Consider the following 18,300-nt stretch of genomic DNA (forward strand, 5'->3'; position numbering starts at 1 on the left):
AATTCAGTGATTTAGGTTACTGGGCCGAACAGTGAATAGGGCCCCAAACCAATGCTAAGTTGACCAATTCTATCAAGTTACATTAAAATTGCTCATTAATTAGGGCCTTACTGGGCCCTCTACTCTCCTGGGCCCCTCTACAACCACAGGGTCTGCTTTATCTGTAGTTACAAATCTGGAACAACTTATACTAACCCACACACCCCTTTCCCTTTAATACTATCTTATCCCCTTAGTTATTTGTTGGCTTTGCCAACCAGCACTAGTTTTTAACCCCACAGTTGACAAGGGAGGAGGATGAAATTTTAGTTTGGGTGCCAATATAAGGCTTTCTTTATAATCCCTTAAACTTATTCTTTATGACAGTCAGCTTCCCCCATTGCTTATATCCCATGATATCGTTGCCTTTATTCTTTCTTTGCGCTTAATTCTAGCAACATACTCTTTCCAGCAAGATCAATCCTACCACTCTTCTCTATTAAAAGTTTATTATTTCTGGGCCTACTTATTCTATACCTCTATGTAGTCTATTCTTATTGGGACACAAACACCACATGGCCCCTAGTGTGAACAAGAACCCCGACTAAGATTAAAACTTCTTCCTAGTAATCTTTGCATCTGTAGCCATTGTAGGGCTGATAATTTGTTGTGAAGAGTTCACACACAAGGGGACCGGTGCTAGGACAAGGAAGCCTGCCAGTGGGTTTGCCGCCATGGTACTACCATTACTTTAAAGCAGCCCTGGTGTAAATAAAGATGCTAATGAATATTTCCATAGAGTAATGCCAAATGAGGCCACTTTTATCAGCCACAGAGATACTTTCACCTAACTGATGAGTCTGCTGCTTCTGTATTTTCATTGCAAAGAGCAATGGAAAAGGCGGCTGCATCATCATTGGCCACGTGTGACTGGGAAGAGTCAGCTAGATTCATGAGCAAATTACAGTGTCATTAGCTAAATTCTGCACCTTTGTTATCCATTCTTGCTGAGACACAAAATTCTAAATATAAACCTTTTGAATGCTGCTGTAAAAACTCAAACCTTTCAAGGTATTTCTGTCAGCAGTTCAAGACATGAGCTATAGGTACCAGACTCTCATCATCCAGAATATATTTCACTCTGCACCATTGCCCCAAAGCCTCCCGCTCTGCTCATAATAGTCCCTTTCAGCCCCTTCATAAATCCTCCTGCTGTTCCCTAGATTTGCAATTCATAATTATGTTCCATTAGGATTCCACTCTCATTGAATATTTTAATTTTAATTCTGTTCCTTGTAGGGTTTCTAAGGTTGTATATTTTCTTTTAAGTGTATTTCAATGTGATCTCCTTTTTGCTCTTGTTTATATATCAGAATACAGAGGCTGGCTGCTCCTTGTACGTTGTTGATTTGATTTCCAGCTAAATTATAAGTTACCAAATTAGAACCAAATCATGAAATGACATTTAATTGTGTCCCACTGGGGAAGAAAGCACAACAGCTAGAGAGAGGGAGCGAACACTGAAAAAAAAAAAAAAATAGAAGAGGGCTGTCACCTACTGAAGAAGGAGGAAAAAATATACCTCGCTGGGCCCTGGTGCAGTATTTCTGGCTTGCAGCAATGCTTAAAAAATATACATGATCTCTTCATTTTCTGTAGCTTGTAATGAGCCTCTTAAGAATTTGGTTTCACTGCCTCGCACCTGCTCCCCCATAGGTAGGGCTGCAGATAATGGCAGGTAACAGCCCTCTTATATAGGGGGGTGGTGAGGAGACTGGAGCTAAAACATCCAGAAAACTGCATAGAGGGAAGCCTGGATTAGGACAGAATTGCTAATACTGAGAGCACAAAAGAGATGTTATTCTTGATAAGGCTTAGGTAAGTAAATATGCCATTTTATAGTACGAAATTATATTATTAAGCTTTTCTTAGGGCTTCTTAGTATTCGCAACAGCCCTCAATCTGAGATATGTAAGCGCTATGGGAAATTCTGAACAACAACATAGAGCCGCAGGTTGGTTTCTATTGTGTTAGGCAGAGCTGTGGCTGCTCTCCATGGTGCTGGAACCACTGGGGCTCATTAACCTCTGGGAGCTAGAAAGGCATTTGCTTTCATTATTCCCTCTGTACTCGCCTGATGAAATCTAATAGTTCATATGTTAGAATGGTTTTTGTATGGTGCATGATTACACCCATGTCACTAAAGGTACTGTCCATATCTCGGATTTCTATATCTTTCTCTATATCGCAATCACACCTTTGTGCCTCTTATTTTTTACATGTTTGTACCCTTGCCCTCAGTTGATGGATGCATACACCGCGCTGCTGGCCCTCTCTTGAAGCTGGAGTGCAGCTCTCTTGGTGGCTGCCAAACGGGACTGGCCAAGATGACCTGTGGATACCTACTGCCTGCCAAGTGTGAGTGTGGCTCTCACATGTGCAAATACTTAGGGGTGTTTTGGCATTCAGTGTCGCCCAGAGGTGGCCCAGTTGATGCCACCTCCCCGCACTTAATTTTTTTTTGCATTGGAGCGTGTCAAGGGGGGTGCATCATTTGTGCAGAGAGAACATTTAATAGGACTCAGTATAAACAATTACAATATAATAATGTGATTTAATCTTTAAACAAAGACATTTTCTTGTGAAGGTGTCCCCTCTAAGGCTAGGGCATTTGACAAATACATCTCGGTTCTAAGACAAGTCTTTAATTACAAGTAAACGTAAATAAAAGCATGTTGCCAAATAGCTGCCATGTACTGGGGACATTTCTATCTTTTTGCTTTCCAGATGTGATTCACACAGTAGGACCAGTGGTGCAGGGGGACCTTGGATCCGCTCAGGAGGAAGATCTGAGGAACTGCTACCGGAACTGCCTGCTAACAGCAGTAGAGGGCAAGCTCCGCTCCGTGGTAAGTTTGGAGGATGGTACAGTTAGAGATACATGCAGGATAAGGTAACAAAAGTGTGCAGCAAATATAGTAACCAATAACCAGCAGGTTTTATTTATATGTTATAAGTTTTAAAGCAAACACAGTTGCTATGGGATACTAACCTGGTGCAAAGTTACATTGCCCCATGGGTAACCCAGACAACAGAATTCCTTTTAGTCCTTCACATACCATTTCTTATTATTTCTCCCCTGTGATCCTCCTTCCCATGAGTTCTTCAGCATAATTCTCTCCCACTTCTGCACAGTTTCCTTCTTACTCCCCCTTTCCTTTGCCATACGGTTTTCATTTCTTTCTCATTTTCCCTTTTACAATATAATTTGTGACACTCTAACGCCTCTAGTGGTGCTATACACGTAGTGATTACAATCCGACATGCCACTGGAATATGGGAGTTAAATTCTGTTAAAAAGTCTACAACAGTGCATCAGTGTCAAATATGTTTGGAATTTATGGCATGAAAATAGGAGTTTAAACTAAGAAACTGGATCGAGTTCAGCTAAATTTAAGAGAAGCATTGCCCACAAGCAATAATACTGCTGCTATGTTTAACTCCTTATATCATCATAGCCTTTGATATTATGCCTTATGATATTATAGGATCTAACAACATCACCTGGCAGGGCATTCCACAACCCCTACGTTGCTTCAAATGAATGTTCTGTTCCCCTAATATAAAGGAGGGGGGCTCTGGTAAATGTATCTTCTTATGGGAAAAAGATCCCCCATCTATCTATAATCCCCTCTAATGTATTTGTACATTCTAATGTATTTGTACATTCATACCCCCCCCCCAAGCCTGACAGTCTAGCCTCATAGTTTAAATCTTCCATCCCCTTTACCAGTTTAGTTGCAGTCTCTGCACTCTCTCCAGCTCATTAATATCCTTCTTAAGGACTGGAGCCCAAAACTGCACTGCATACTCAAGGTGAGGCCTTACCAGGGACCTATAAAGGGGCAAAATTATGTTCTCATCCCTTGAGTCAATGCCCTATTTATAAAATGGTGAACTCTAACTTTCACCATTTGATAAATACACTTCTAAAAACCCAATAGGACTATATAGAACTGTGTTTTTCTGTAGTGAGCTCTAATCTAAAACTTTAATTAATCTGCCCCTTAGTGCCAGATCTATGATGACCTAGTAAAAACTAACCAGTGCCTAATTGTATGGGCACATCTAATGTGACCGTTAGTTTTAATTAAAGGTTGGTATTACTTTATTTAGAACTGGGCCTGTTATTTAAAACAAAAAATAGTCAATTTATTGTCTGTTTATTGGTTTTGGCTTCAGTTCATACAACTCTGTGACCAGAAACTGCTCTGCTGAAAAGATAAGCGAATGTTAGTGCCCTGAACATCTATTGATTGGTATCTTCCTTCTAGTGATTTCCCATGTTTACATGGGCAGCTGTATAGAAACAGTCGACTGCTACTGACAAGAAGGTTTCATTTATTTACAGAACAATTCCAGTTGCTTTTTAACTCACTTCCACTTCATCAACCTAAGGAATTTTTCTGTTGATGAAGCAGAATGTCACTAATAAGCAATTCGCTCAATGAACGTAAATAGAATTATAATTGCCGTCACAATATTATATATCTTTATTAAAAATGATTTTTCTTTCTCAGGCTTTCCCCTGCATTTCCACAGGCGTGTTTGGTGAGTGCAGTTGTGCCTGTGTGTGTGTGTGTGTGTGTGTGTTTGTGCCTTTCTCTGCTTCTATTTGATCTGTCCCTTACCAGTAGTTTGGTTCTGGCAGGGTATCCACCAGAGGCAGCAGCTGAAATGGCTCTGAGCACCATAAGGGAATTTCTGGAAGAAAATAAAGACAAGGTAAGAAAACAAAGAAAAGGGAAATTGGGTAGGTAAGTAAGAGAGAAAGGAGACAGGGACTTGCAAGAGTGGAACTTCTTACTTGGGTTGCTGAAAGAATAGCGGCCAGGCCTGGGCTCAGATTCAAAATAGGCCCTGTCATTGCAAGTACACAGAGGCCCTAACAGGCCCACTAAACAGTGACTGTCTATTGCATCTTACAGCCCCTCTGGTTTTTGCTAGAATCCACAGGTTGCCAGTCTGGGCCTGGTAACAGCTAAACCTGAATATCATCTCTACAGTAACCCCCCCCCCCCCCCCGCCATTATGCAGCAGGGGAAATTGGAAAAAATTATTGTTCAGGGGTAGAGGGGACTAGATAGAAAGTGACAAGAGGGGGCCTGAAGATCTACGCCCTGCCTTGGGTGCATTAAGGATTTGGCACAGTGCTGACTTTATGTGATTCCAGTTTTTATAAGTAGAACTGTGCAGCCAATAGCTGAATTGCAGCTACCAGAACCTGCTTTGGTTGTTAGAGAGTTAGAGAATAAGGAGACCTTAGCAATGCTGGAAGGCAGGACTCCTGTCTAATAGAGAGGAGAAAACTAACAATAAGGGCTCACTATACAGCCTTGCAACTTTTGTAAAACTACAACTTCCATAATACCAATGACCATCCTTAAGCTGGTTCACCTACCAGCAACTATTCTAATGAAAGCATATTTTTAATTTAAAGGAGAACTAATCCCTAAGAATAATGCCATACTGCCAACTGAGGGCAACTTTGGGGGTACAGATCTTCCCTGCTAAAGGGCTGTAGTTGCCTTGGGCTGGTACAGAAGCGCAAAACATTATGTACAACATTTCTAGCCTACTTCTTCAGTTAGGCTTTAGTTCTCCTTTAAGTCAAATTGTTCCCTATTAGTGCAATGCCCTGGGTGCCATTACCCTTTTCCTTGAGGGAAGTATGGTGAGAGAGAAGTTAGTGAGATGGAGTCAGGGGTAGAGACTTGGCAAACAGGGTATGACTGAAAGTAGGGAATACAAAACTGGAGGGATAATGAAGACAAAACTGGAGGAATAAACATATCTAACTGAATGCTCTGTTTGAACTCATTTTCTCTTTAGTTTGACCGTGTTATTATCTGTGTGTTCCTGGAGAAAGATGAAGAGATTTATCTCCGGAAACTTCCTGACTATTTCCCTTTGGGTAAGTAATGGGGAAGGTGTCGGGGATGGGGCTTTAGCAGCAAATAGATTTGAGATGCAGGGATAATAGAAACCTGCAGAAATGCACAAGTTTGGACATTATTAAAATAAAATGTGTCTGAACTTGAAACCAGCATGAGGTATATAGTGAATAATATCATTGCTGGAAAAATATCGGCTTTTCTGTAAAAAAAAGACAGTTATAGTCACTTTTGTTTGCTTCATTTATTTCCTGGTACAAGGGACCCAGGATCTTTCCTGCAGGCATAGGGTTCTAGTTCTGCAGTAGGAAATTCCAGGTAATCACACACCAGGTGACCAGGTGTAACAATAGATCTGTATTACTCCCATTCAGGGAAATTACTTTGTATAGGTCTCCACTTTGGGAAGGAACTTGCTACAATACTGTACAACTGCAGGGAATTAGTATTGTGGCATTACCCTTAGGCCCAGGGTGCATTCACTGTTTGGATTTGTACTGCCTGTATCAGAAATAGCAAATGCTATGGAGCTATTTTAACAAATGACACCATATATCACATTGCCATCACCCAGTGGTGTAACTATAGAGGAAGCAGACCCTGTGGGGACAGTGGGGGACAGGGGGGCCCAGACCACAGAATCTGCTTCCTCTGTAGTTTTAGAAAAACTGAAGTACCTAGCCACCCTTCCTGCAAACGCCTAGTGTAGTACCTGCATGGCACCAAGGCCCCCTGCAGAAAAATGCTATAAGGGTCCAGTGCACACAGCCACCCCTTCCTGGCCCTGGCCCCGCCCATCCACCTGCAAATTTTTTGGCAGGGGGGCCCCAACATGACTTAGTTCCGCCACTGCCATCACTGACACACAACCCATTGGGATCCCCAAGGTTTGATGAAAAAGCTCTGCTTTCCATAGCCTGATACAAGCCTGCTGCCTGGGGATTCGTTTACACATGAACAGTAGAGTAGAGACAGAAGCCTAATAAAAACAGAACAGACAAAGCCATAAAATAACTTTATGAAACCTGGATCTCCTCAGTAACACACACGCCGCAGTTTAATGGCGTATGCAATACTAAATAAGAATCATTTAAAAAGGGAACGTTACGTTATATGATGGTAGTATCCTTTACATTTCCTTATCTATTCAAGCTTTAGGGTTGTAAAACATTAGTGGCCAGGTCTTCAAATTGGGCTTCTGATCTCCCCTCGCTGCTAGTGATGCAGGCAGCCGGAACCCTTCCACTGGCACCCGAGTGGCATACGGGCAGCAAATACATTCCACAAGGACAATATGAAATACTGTAAAGTCATTTGCTTTTTTGGCACTTGTCTAATAAATAGAGGATCATTTACATCCGCAAGTGCAGTGTGCAAGGTGCAATGGCCAGTACAAATGACCATGTTTCTTACATAATTCCAGTGTAACTATGGTCATAAGGGGGCAATTATCCTGGCGCAGTTGCAGCCAATGTGCACAACTGAGCTTGCACTTTGAAATAAGATACAATTTGACAAAAGACTTATGATGACAAGTGCAATGTGTGTCAATGCAAAACTAAGCCTGGCACTCGACACTTGCATCCATATACATGACTTTTAAAACAGGGACGTACCAAAGTGCTGCCGGGCCCCCACACAGAATATCTCAGGAAGGTCCCAGTGTGCACTGAAAACTTGGCGCTTCTATAGAGAAAGCTGAACCTGCGGTCTGGGCCCCCCTGTCCCCCCCGGGCAGGGTCTGCTTCCTCTATAGGAGCGCCAATGTTTTAAAGTGACAGTATACACCTAAAAACACCTTTTCTAAGAATTAGCACATTAGCTAAGACTAATGTTGAAATAACATTCTGCCTATTGTTTTAATTTTAAAAATTTGACAGTTTTTTCTTCTATGTATTCATTTTAAAGCACTAATTTAAAAGGTGGGCTATGTTCACTGAACTCACCTCCCCCTTCCGTAATAAACAGGACATTTTGTTTAGAGCTCCCTATCTACCTTTAAACAAACAACCTCTACCTTATCTGAGCAGCAGCCTATTATCAGCTCATTATCAGGGGCTTCTTAATGGACTGGCTATTAGTTCTATCAGCTCCTTTGAAGTTCTTTGGGACCAGGAGTGACTGGAAGTGCTAAAGTGATACTGGTTTCATATTCTTGTTTAGGGCTCTGGTACACGGGGAGATTAGTCGCCCGCGGCAAAACTCCCTGCTCGCGGGCGACTAATCTCCCCGAGTTGCCTTCCCTCTGCCATCCCACCGGCAAACATGTAAGTCGCCGGCGGGATGGCAGACTTAGTGACACAATCGTAGTTATTTCTTAATTAAAATAATAGGCAAAAAGTTTGTTCAGCATAAGTTCTATTTATTGAAAAAAGGTGTATATTTAAACTTATAACAATGTACCAGTCACCAGTCAGCTGGTGAATTATGAGCATTTACATAACAATTTTGGAATATCAATCAGCCTGGGCCTACCAGTAATCCCAGAATTCCTTTAGTGGGTTGCATCAATAGCCACAAATATATGATATTTGAGTTATTAACAACAAATGCCTTAGGGCTCTGGCACATGGGGAGATAAGTTGCCCGCGACAAATCTCCCTGTTCGCGGGCGACTAATCTCCCCGAAATGCCATCCCACCGGCGCAAATGTAAATCGCCAGTGGGATGGCATACGCGGCACCGCGATTTCAGTGAAATTGCGGAAGTTTCCTCTCAAGGCAACTTCCGCAATCTCCCCGTGTGCCAGAGCCCTTAAGGGATGTCATTGCAACAAAATATGGGTTGTTTGCAACTTGTGTAGAAAATACCAAAATGGATGTGAATTTGGGTCTGTATTGGTACATTGCAAGCATGTTGCAGTAGGGGCAACTTAGAGTGTGCCCACAATTACACAGGAATTCTGGGGTAAAAAAGATGGCAGTTTGTATAAAAAATGTGCACGTTGCACTATGTTCATAAATATGGCTTGAGGTTGTATAAAATATTCAGACCTAATCTGAACAATCTGAACAATGATTTGGTGGGTTTAAGAATCACAGTCTCTTAACCAACAATATTAAATTATATTATATCATATTTTATCATATGTTGACCAATAGTGAATGTATAAGTTTTCAACGGCTGTTATTATTTGTACTGCAGATTATTTTTCTGCATAATGTAAATATTAATGTTTAAAAATATTTTAATGCCTTTATTTGGCTATAATGTTTAAAAAATCCCAATAAAAATTATTGAAACTGTTAAGAATCACAGTCCAGTGATTGGATTGCCTTGGGGGTCAATGAAATTCCAGCACAAGAATCAATACTACAAGAGGTTTCCACTTGGCCAGTATCAGAACGAGCCCTTAGCCTAGTCAGTTATCAGTTAAGATTTGTCCCATACAGGGGCCAAGAGTGGGCAAACAGATGGCCAATATCTGACTGTGTACCTTTGGTTAGCAACTCATCTTGCAGATCTCTTTCTGTCTGTATGTCTGTCCTTTTAGCCTAGAAGAAATGGCGCCCCCTGTATGAGGGGTAAGAGACTGACATGTGCATGTTACAATTAACCTAGATTTTCTAATGTTTGCTCTGCAAAAAGTAACCAGATTTTCTGTATTTGAACACTAAGTATTGTAATTCTGCATTAACATGCATTACGGTATTACTTGCTGCATATAACTGCATGGTTGCTGGGTGCATTGATTTGGATGGGAAGGTTCATGCACTTTACAGCTGAGAGGTAAACACAGAACTCTGCATTATTTAGCGGCCTTGGTGTGTTGGTTGATTTCCTGCTAATTGGTTTCCAGATAATATTTAACTTCTCGTGTGACTGCTCTTTTGGTGCTCAGTTGCATTGTGTGGCGCTATGTAAAGGGAAGTCAGCAGGGGACAGGAAGTAGTTAAATGCCCCTTCAAGTCTCCATTTATATCCTATCACAAGTTCCCATGATAAATACCTGGTGGGAGGGAGATAATAGTGTGGGGAGGGTCAGTGACACAAAAAAGGTGCTGCTGGTACTCTCCTCCTGCTAATAAATGAGGGGCATTTCCCATCGCCGTGATAAATCACAAAAGTAGCGGAAGTCATAAAAGAGCACAGTGCTTGCTGACAAAAAAATGTGACGCTTTGTACTTCATAAATCAATTGCTGGCGGTCATAAGCATCAATTCTGACCCTTTTAGCTGAGCAACTCATTGATAAATGGCCACCTTTATATGCAATTCTACAATAAAAACAATTAGATTAATTACGCGCTGAATATAGCATCCATTTTACCTCCTTTACTGGCATAACTGATGCATTAGAAAGGACTAAATCAATGTGACTATAAGATCACTTTTCAAACGGAAAAAAAAAAAAAACAGAACAGGTCATTATTAAAAGTTTGTCTGAGACAATTCCGCTGTATTTTAACAAGTGGGATGCGAGCCACCTGTATTGCAATATTCTGCTAAACCTGAATGACTCCATTTAAAGGGACAGTAACTCTTCTTTTGTCCCTGATCCGACAGAATATCAAAGCTGCCAAGATCAGGCCAATTTTATGCCCATCAGATAGGCCCTTCGGGGGTTCCCATACACGGCACATAAGCTGCCAAATCGGTCTGAATCACCAGCTGAAATCTGTCCATGTATGGCCATATTTAAGAGCAAGTGCTGCCATAAAACAAGGATATGCTGTGCCGAAAAAACAACCCATGCCACTAGAAACCACATGCAGTCTTAAGGCACCTCAGGCTTCTAAGGCCTCGGCACTGGCACTTCAATATGCAGCCAGCCTTTTGGCCAGAGGATCAACCGCCTCTCTGCCTTATTCAGTTAAGGGTCCCTCATTCTCAAAACACAGTTACTACACTTTATCTTGTATTTAGTCATTCCTATCTAAATTATTTTTAGCTAAGTTAAGGTGCGGTGATCCAAATTACAGAGAGATCCCTTATCCAGAAAGCCCCAGGTCCCAAGCAATCCTTATACCTGTATGTGTAACAATATTCCTGGAGCAGACCTTTTCCATTCTGCCTTGTCCCTTCTGAGCCATAGTACATTGTCTGATTCCCATAATCCTCCTTACTTTCTCCCTGTGTCAGGCTGGAGAGATTTGTGTCCCCCATAGGGACCCTGAAAGCGTTTGCCCTGGGCATGGGGCATGCTCCTTGTTTTTGAACCCTTACAAGTAACTAAGGGACTTTATGTGACTCTATAAACCAAGTTAATGGAGGTACCCTTCTAACAAGACTCTGCTTGTTTTCTCTTCCCTACAGATTCCACGTATCCCACCTGTAAACTGTAGGAAGCTTTTGGCCCAGAAAACCTCCCTCTTCTGCTCCTCCATTTGCCTTTATTATTATTATTCATTATATTAGTAAAGTCAATGCTACAAAAACCTTTACAGTGTGATTATTTTCTCCCAAACAGCAGGAAAGAATGAACGAATGAACTAGGAAAGGCCCACCCTAAACATTTCATTAAGTGCAGAGTTTTAAACCACTTATTGATTAGCCATTGATTTAATCAGAAAGAGAGACCAATAACTGTCAGGAGCCGTCTGTCACTCAGCAAAGAGACCAAGTACAGCCCTGTGAAAGGAAATCAGGGAACGGCTGGTTTATTTACTTGCAAGGACAAACTACAGAATGAAAAACATTACGAAACCCTCAAAGTTGTGGAAAACCAGGGAGAATCCATTCGGAAACATCATATGTTGGAATACTCTGGGAACCGTTCATATACAGGTATCGTACCCCTTTTCCGGAAACCCATTATCCAGAAAGTTCCGAGTTATGGGAAGGCCATCTCCCATATACTCCATTTTATTTAAATAATTCACATTTTTAATAATGATTTCCTTTTTCTCTGTAATAATAAAACAGTACCTTGTAATTCATCTCAAATAAGATATAATTAACCCTTATTAGAGCCAAAACACTCCTATTGGGTTTGATTACTGTTTATATAATTTTTTTAGCAGATTTAAGGTAGGAGACACGAATTATGGAAAGACCCCTTATCCAGAACACCCCAGGTCCCGAGCATTCTGGATAACGGGTCCTATACCTATACTATAAATGTAGGCAGACATAGGAGAGCCCGTTCTAAAACCACAAGTACAGGTATAGGACCCGTTATCCAGAATGCTCGGGACCAAGGGTATTCCGGATAAGGGGTCTTTCCGTAATTTGGATCTCCATACCTTAAGTCTACTAAAAAATCAATAAAACATTAATTAAACCAAATAGGATTGTTTTGCATCCAATAAGGATTAATTATATCTTAGTTGGGATCAATTACAAGGTACTGTTTTATTATTACAGAGAAAAGGGAAATCAGTTTTAAAATTCTGAACTATTTGATTAAAATTGAGTCTATGGGAGACGGGCTTTTTGTAATTCGGAGCTTTCTGAATAACAGGTTTCCGGATAAGGGATCCCATACCTGTATTGGTATACAAGGGGAGAAACCATTTTCAAACTAGAATGACTAATGGTCTAACACCTTGTACAGGTATGGGACCCAGAATTACAGGAAGGCCATCTCCAATAAAGCCCTTTTCCCTTTTCCCAGTAGTTTGTACTGGATCCCAATTATGCTTCATGAATCCATATTGCAGGCAAAACAATACAATTGGGTTTGTTAGCCATTCAAAAATGTTTACAGGGTAACCCTTTTGAAATAAAAAATAACAAAAGTGGCATAAAGATGATAGCTTTATTGGCTAAGTAAGATAATCATAGCAAGCTTTCAGAACATTTTAGTTCCTTATTCGTTATATAACCCCATGCATGGGACCTGGGTTTTTTATAATGTTTGGGAATGGTGATCCAAATTACAGAAAGATCCCCTTCCAGATCCCCTTTCCAGAAAACCCCAGGTCCCATGCATTCTGTATTATAGTTCCCATACCTGTATTTACAATTGCAAATAAAAAGCCATTCCACTTTATTAAATAAATGTGATAATAAATTATACCCTAAGCCAACTATAGCATATTAGCAACCATGTGGGTTCCTGTATTTTTTTTTTTATATCTAAAGGATCTATTTTTTGCTCTGTCCCCCATATGTAATGATTTGGCCAGTAGCAGTAACCCATAAGCCCAGACTGGGCTCCAATATAGGCCCTGACATAAGTACACAGAGGCCCAAACAGCCCCCACCAGCCCAATAAACAGTGACTGTATATGGCATCTTGCAGCAGCCCCTCTGGCATTTGCCAGAATCCATAGATTGTCAGTCTGGGTCTGTCTATAGTTACCAATTAGAAGATTGCTTATAAGCCCAGATAATGCTAGCTGCTGCTGATTGGTTGCTATGGTATATTATACCTGGGCAAGCTTAGTTTCTTTTATCACATAATGTCATGTTTTGGGGTAAATTGTGTAAATATACATTTAAAGGCACAAAGTTTGCCCATGAGTAGTAACACATAGCAACCAATAAGAAGTTTGCTTTTAAACAGGTGACCAGTAAATGCTACCTGCTAATTGGTTACTATGGGTTATTGCTCCTGGGCAAACTTAGTGCCTTTTATTACATAACTCTCTTAGTTGTTAAAGTGACTGGCATTTGGTAGGGCGCCTCGGTGCAGTAGTACTGCCCAATACAAGGGCCTCGCCCACATGTGGTTAAATGGTTACACACATCTGCCCCAGTCTGACTGAGGTAACTAGGGATTTGCTCAGGGGCTTAGGTTATATTATATCCCTGTGTGCAAGCATCGCCACCCGAAGAAACCAAGCGAATAACACATACTTTATTCACAGGTCTCTGCAAGATCCCTAATTGCTTCCTGTTCCATATGCTCACAAATACTAAATAACAAACATAGCGCACACAGCACATCCCATTGTTTGCTAAGTGTGAATAGATTTCATAACATACAGAAGGCAGAGGCATTCTATTGTTCCGCTGGAAAATTACAGGCGCTGTGTTGAAACATGTACTTATACCAGTGATCTGGCATGGGGCAAGTCCCCCTCAGCGTACGGGGCAAGTCCCCACTCAGCGTACGGGCAAGTATTCCAATGGGACAATTTTCCTACTTTATATGGGGCAGTTTGCTTCTGTGTACAACACAGTTTCCCCTTTGCATATGGGGCCAGTATTAGACCCTTCAAAAGGGCCTGAGGTCAATGGCCTCTGCTGCCACTAACCAGCCGTCAATACCAGAGTCCACTGCACCCCCCTGCCCGTGACATCTGCCTTGCCCCCCTGCATTTGCAAACCTCCCCTTACACTCTTGTGTCACTTCTTTGGAGGGACCTGGGGCAGTGGATTTCTCCCTGTACCCTGGTAGGTCAGTCGTAACCCTGTATGGAGCACTTTTCCTTCCGTGTACAAGCTAGTCTCCCTATGGGAAACCTTTCCATGTGTGTGTGGGGGGTGAAGCTTTCCCTCTGTCCCTCTATCCCTGTGTGTAATGAGCTGCCTAAACCTCTGGAAGGGTGGAGGGCTCCGCAGTGATTTCTCAGTGAAATTCCCTCCTCTTGCTTCTAATTACAGAAACAGACTGTGGCTCTCCTACCTCTGATTGTGTATTTGGCCTGCATTGTAATTACCATATTAGCTATACCTGAAAGAATAATAAAGAAATCAGGAACCATAATCATTATTACTGTTTTACAAAATGCCCCTCCACTATATTTGTGTTAATACAATGGCCTTAGCTCACATCTCTAATTACAAGGTATCTGTGTCCCCATTCCGTCTTGGTAATTATACCCTCTCAGCAACAAATACAAGTGCATTGAGCCTTACCATGTCCTGAAAAGTTTACTGTTGTACATTTTAGACTCGGGTAGATGGGGCTGCTGGACACATTGGTCTCCCTGATTTCCACAACATAAGAAATCCTGAGCCCAGTAGATGGTTAGGGTGCATGGGCCCGAGGTCCAGGCATATGCGGCGTGGCGATTTGCAAAAATCGGCAAAGTTGCCTTTTGAAGAAACTTCTGTTTTTGGGGAAATCGCAGCGCCGCGTATGCCATCCCACCGGTGATTTACATACTCACCGGTGGGATGGTATTTCGGGGAGATTTGTCGCGGGCGACTAGTCTTCCCGTCTGCCACAGCCCTAAAGGTCCTGGGTCTGACACAAATAATAGGCTTAAGGTGTAGACACATGGAGCTACTAGTAGCAGCAACTTGTCAGGGCTACTAAAATAGACCATGCTGATCATTTACTGATTTACATGTGTTTTTAGCAGGGGCAATTCTCAGTATTGTCTATGGCAGGGTATTTTCTGGAGTTTAGTAGCCAAGAAAAAGTAGCTACATGTGTACATATTTATAGAGAGTTGTTTTGTTATTGCTTATTATTTCTGAAAATGAATGAAGGCTTAGAATCCAAACTCAAATACAATTTTGCACAGTGTTTCCAACTTGTGGTTCTTGTAGCCTGTAGCCCACAGCAATGGTACTTAGCCACTAGTTGTCAGAGGTGTGGGACAGTTTCAGTCCAGATTAAAGAAGAAAGTAAAGCTGGCCATACACGTGGCGATCTGACGATGTTTCGTACAACCATTGGTCGCACGAAACATCGTCAGATCCGCCACACACCATTCAGGGCTGAATCGGCAGGTAAGGAGGTAGAAACAATAGGATTTCTACCTCCTTCTGCCGATTCAGCTCTGAAGGGAGAATTTTGGTCAGGCGCCTTCTATGGCGCCCGATCAAAATTTTCTAACCTGGCCGATCGACGAGCGGACCGATTTCAGCAGCTTCCTGCAACATCGGTCGGCTCGCTGACATACCATACACGCACCGATTATCGTACGAAACGAGGTTTCGTACGATAATATCGGTGCGTGTATGGCCACCTTTAGACTTTTATGTCTTTATTCAGAGTTGGCAGACATCCCCATAGGTACAAAGCAAGATATGACACCAATATGACAATATATTGGGATACAGGCCATATGTCTTCCAAGATGGCAGAGGTTTAGAACGAGAGGTGGTTAAGATCAACCAAACAAACAAGTAGATATCCCAATATAGCCACATAATGAGGATGATACTGGGTTAATTACATCAATGGTTATAGGAACCATCAGTGGGACAACTGCCCAATGAGCCAATATGGTTCCCGATCCGACGGGAACAGCCATCCTGCCCGATCAGCACCTGCCCAATTTTTGGACAGATATTGGTTGGGGAGGCCCATTGGTGGTCTCCATACACAGACAGATAAGCTGTACAATCAGTCTGAAGGACTTGAACCTGCAGCTTAAATCTGCCCATATATGGCCTCCTTAAGGTGGCCATACACGCACCGATATTATCGTACGAAACCTCGTTTCGTACGATAATCGGTGCGTGTATGGCATGTCAGCGAGCCGACCGATATCGCAGGAAGCTGCTGAAATCGGTCGGCTCGCCGATCGGCCAAGTTAGAAAATTTTGATCGGGCGCCATAGAAGGCGCCTGACCAAAATTCTCCCTTCAGAGCTGAATCGGCAGAAGGAGGTAGAAATCCTATTGTTTCTACCTCCTTACCTGCCGATTCAGCCCTGAATGGTGTGTGGCGGATCTGACGATGTTTCGTGCGACCGACGGTCGTACGAAACATCGTGAGATCGCCACGTGTATGGCCAGCTTTAAGCGTAAAATCCCTAAGAGCAGCTCTCAGTAGGCCGTTCTACAGTTGGAATTACATCCCCAGATAACACAAAGGGCCAGGAATGATATGGCTTCCACTGACCCAACAGGGAAAAGAACAAGAGCAGTCCCACAACCTCCTGTTTGGTCACAGCCTACATCCATCTCCCCTGGCAGAGATTCAATGTACAATTGGAACCCAATACAGCTGCCTAATGGAGTTCAGGTAAGCTGGTTAAGGGGACCTGTCACCCAAATATAAATAGCTGTTCAATAAAAGTTCCTTTCAAATTAAACATTAAACAACAAACAAATTCTTTCTTTTATTAAAACATCCATCTTATAAATACATCTTAAAATTTCAGTTTTCAATCATATTTTGCCTTCCCCGCCTCTATATTTTGGGTAGGCAGTTACTTTGACTTTTCATTCTGCTGTTTTTTAGATGTCACTGCACTACTCTCATTCCCCCTCCCTATAATTGTACAGTATGGGCATCAGGTCCCTCATTCTGGCACTTACACAAGATTTTGGGGTGTTGCAAAGCTTGTCTTAATAACAGTAAGCATAACATGCTTGCTATGATTGTGAATTCCACCACTGAAGTAGATACATTTATATACTTTATATAAAGTAAATTTTTTCTTGCTTGATTGGCACAATAGAAAAGACTTTGGAATAATTTACTGGGATCACAGAACTAGGGCAAAGCAATGGAACTCACTGCTGTATTGCAGAATTACATCTAAGCTCTATACTAGCAATGTTAGTACTGATCACTGCTGTGCATATTAAACAAAAGGGGGCACCTGTCTATTGGTATATTGTATATTGCATCATGCTTACCCGCCCAGTACAATGCACACAAGACATTGTGCTTTCTAAATTTTAATATTTCTCTCCAGAAAACTCTAAATGCTCTTTCTCCTAAGCTCCCAATACAAGATATCTGCTCTAAGGTGAACCCTATATAAGAAGAAGTAAGTACATTAACAATACCCTCCTACCACTCCCCTAACTTGAGAGAGTTTATGACTACCCTTATAGCCAGATGCCTCCAGCTTGGCCGAGGGTACTTATACTTTGTGGGGACACAGTAATAACATTAGATCCCCACAGAGGCAGGCATCCTAGCCTTCGTATTTCTATAAATACCATGAATACCAGCAATTCACTCACCATGCTGATCCAGACCTAAAGAGTTCTGATAGAACTAGACCCCACCTTAATGTATCAGGCAGAAAATGCTATTTGCTGGACACAGAAAAATGATGCGTTATCCTTGAAACCCATTATCCAGAAAGCTCCGACTCACAGGAAGCCCATCTCCCATAGACTCAATTTTAAGCAAATAATTCTTATTTATTAAAATGATTTCCTTTTTAAAATAAAACAGAACTTTGTAGTTTAAGCTAAGATATAATTAATCCTTATTAAAAAGGTCCCTTATCTGGAAAACCCCAGGTCCCAATGAATCTGCATAATTGATCCAGTACAGGTATGAGACCATTTATGCAAAATGCACGGGACCTGAGGTTTTCCAGATAAGGGTTTTTTCTGTAATTTGGCATGAGATGAGAAGAAAATCTCAAACATCTTTAAACCCTGTATTAATATTAGCTGTATCTTAGCCATCCTCATAAAATCCATCATCTGCTCTTTGAGAACTATCACCCTGTTCAGCTCTAATTCTAAATGATTAAATATTAGCCCTAATACTAGGCCAAGGATTGATATATACATGTCCAGGATAAAATGAAAAAACAGCAGCACTCCGGAAA

General features: G+C 41.7%; 1 protein-coding gene across 2 annotated transcripts in view; it reads left to right on the forward strand.

Annotated features, from left to right (window-relative positions):
• Positions 1 to 11,321, forward strand: part of macrod1 (MACRO domain containing 1) — a 333,436-nt gene extending 322,115 nt beyond the window's left edge. Inside the window, exons 5-11 of one of the 2 annotated variants that reach the window (XM_018093420.2) lie at positions 2,281 to 2,397; positions 2,767 to 2,888; positions 4,560 to 4,590; positions 4,691 to 4,764; positions 5,872 to 5,953; positions 9,427 to 9,457; positions 11,189 to 11,321. In XM_018093420.2, the coding sequence (XP_017948909.2) occupies positions 2,281 to 2,397; positions 2,767 to 2,888; positions 4,560 to 4,590; positions 4,691 to 4,764; positions 5,872 to 5,953; positions 9,427 to 9,431 (431 nt within the window). In that variant the 3' untranslated portion in view covers positions 9,432 to 9,457; positions 11,189 to 11,321. The remainder of the gene's footprint in view (positions 1 to 2,280; positions 2,398 to 2,766; positions 2,889 to 4,559; positions 4,591 to 4,690; positions 4,765 to 5,871; positions 5,954 to 9,426; positions 9,458 to 11,188) is intronic. The other variant, XM_018093419.2, reaches the window with a different exon arrangement.
• The last annotated feature ends 6,979 nt before the right edge of the window (positions 11,322 to 18,300 follow it).

This window comes from Xenopus tropicalis, chromosome 4 (assembly GCF_000004195.4).
Source record: "Xenopus tropicalis strain Nigerian chromosome 4, UCB_Xtro_10.0, whole genome shotgun sequence".
In the NCBI taxonomy this organism is placed as follows: Eukaryota; Metazoa; Chordata; class Amphibia; order Anura; family Pipidae; genus Xenopus; species Xenopus tropicalis.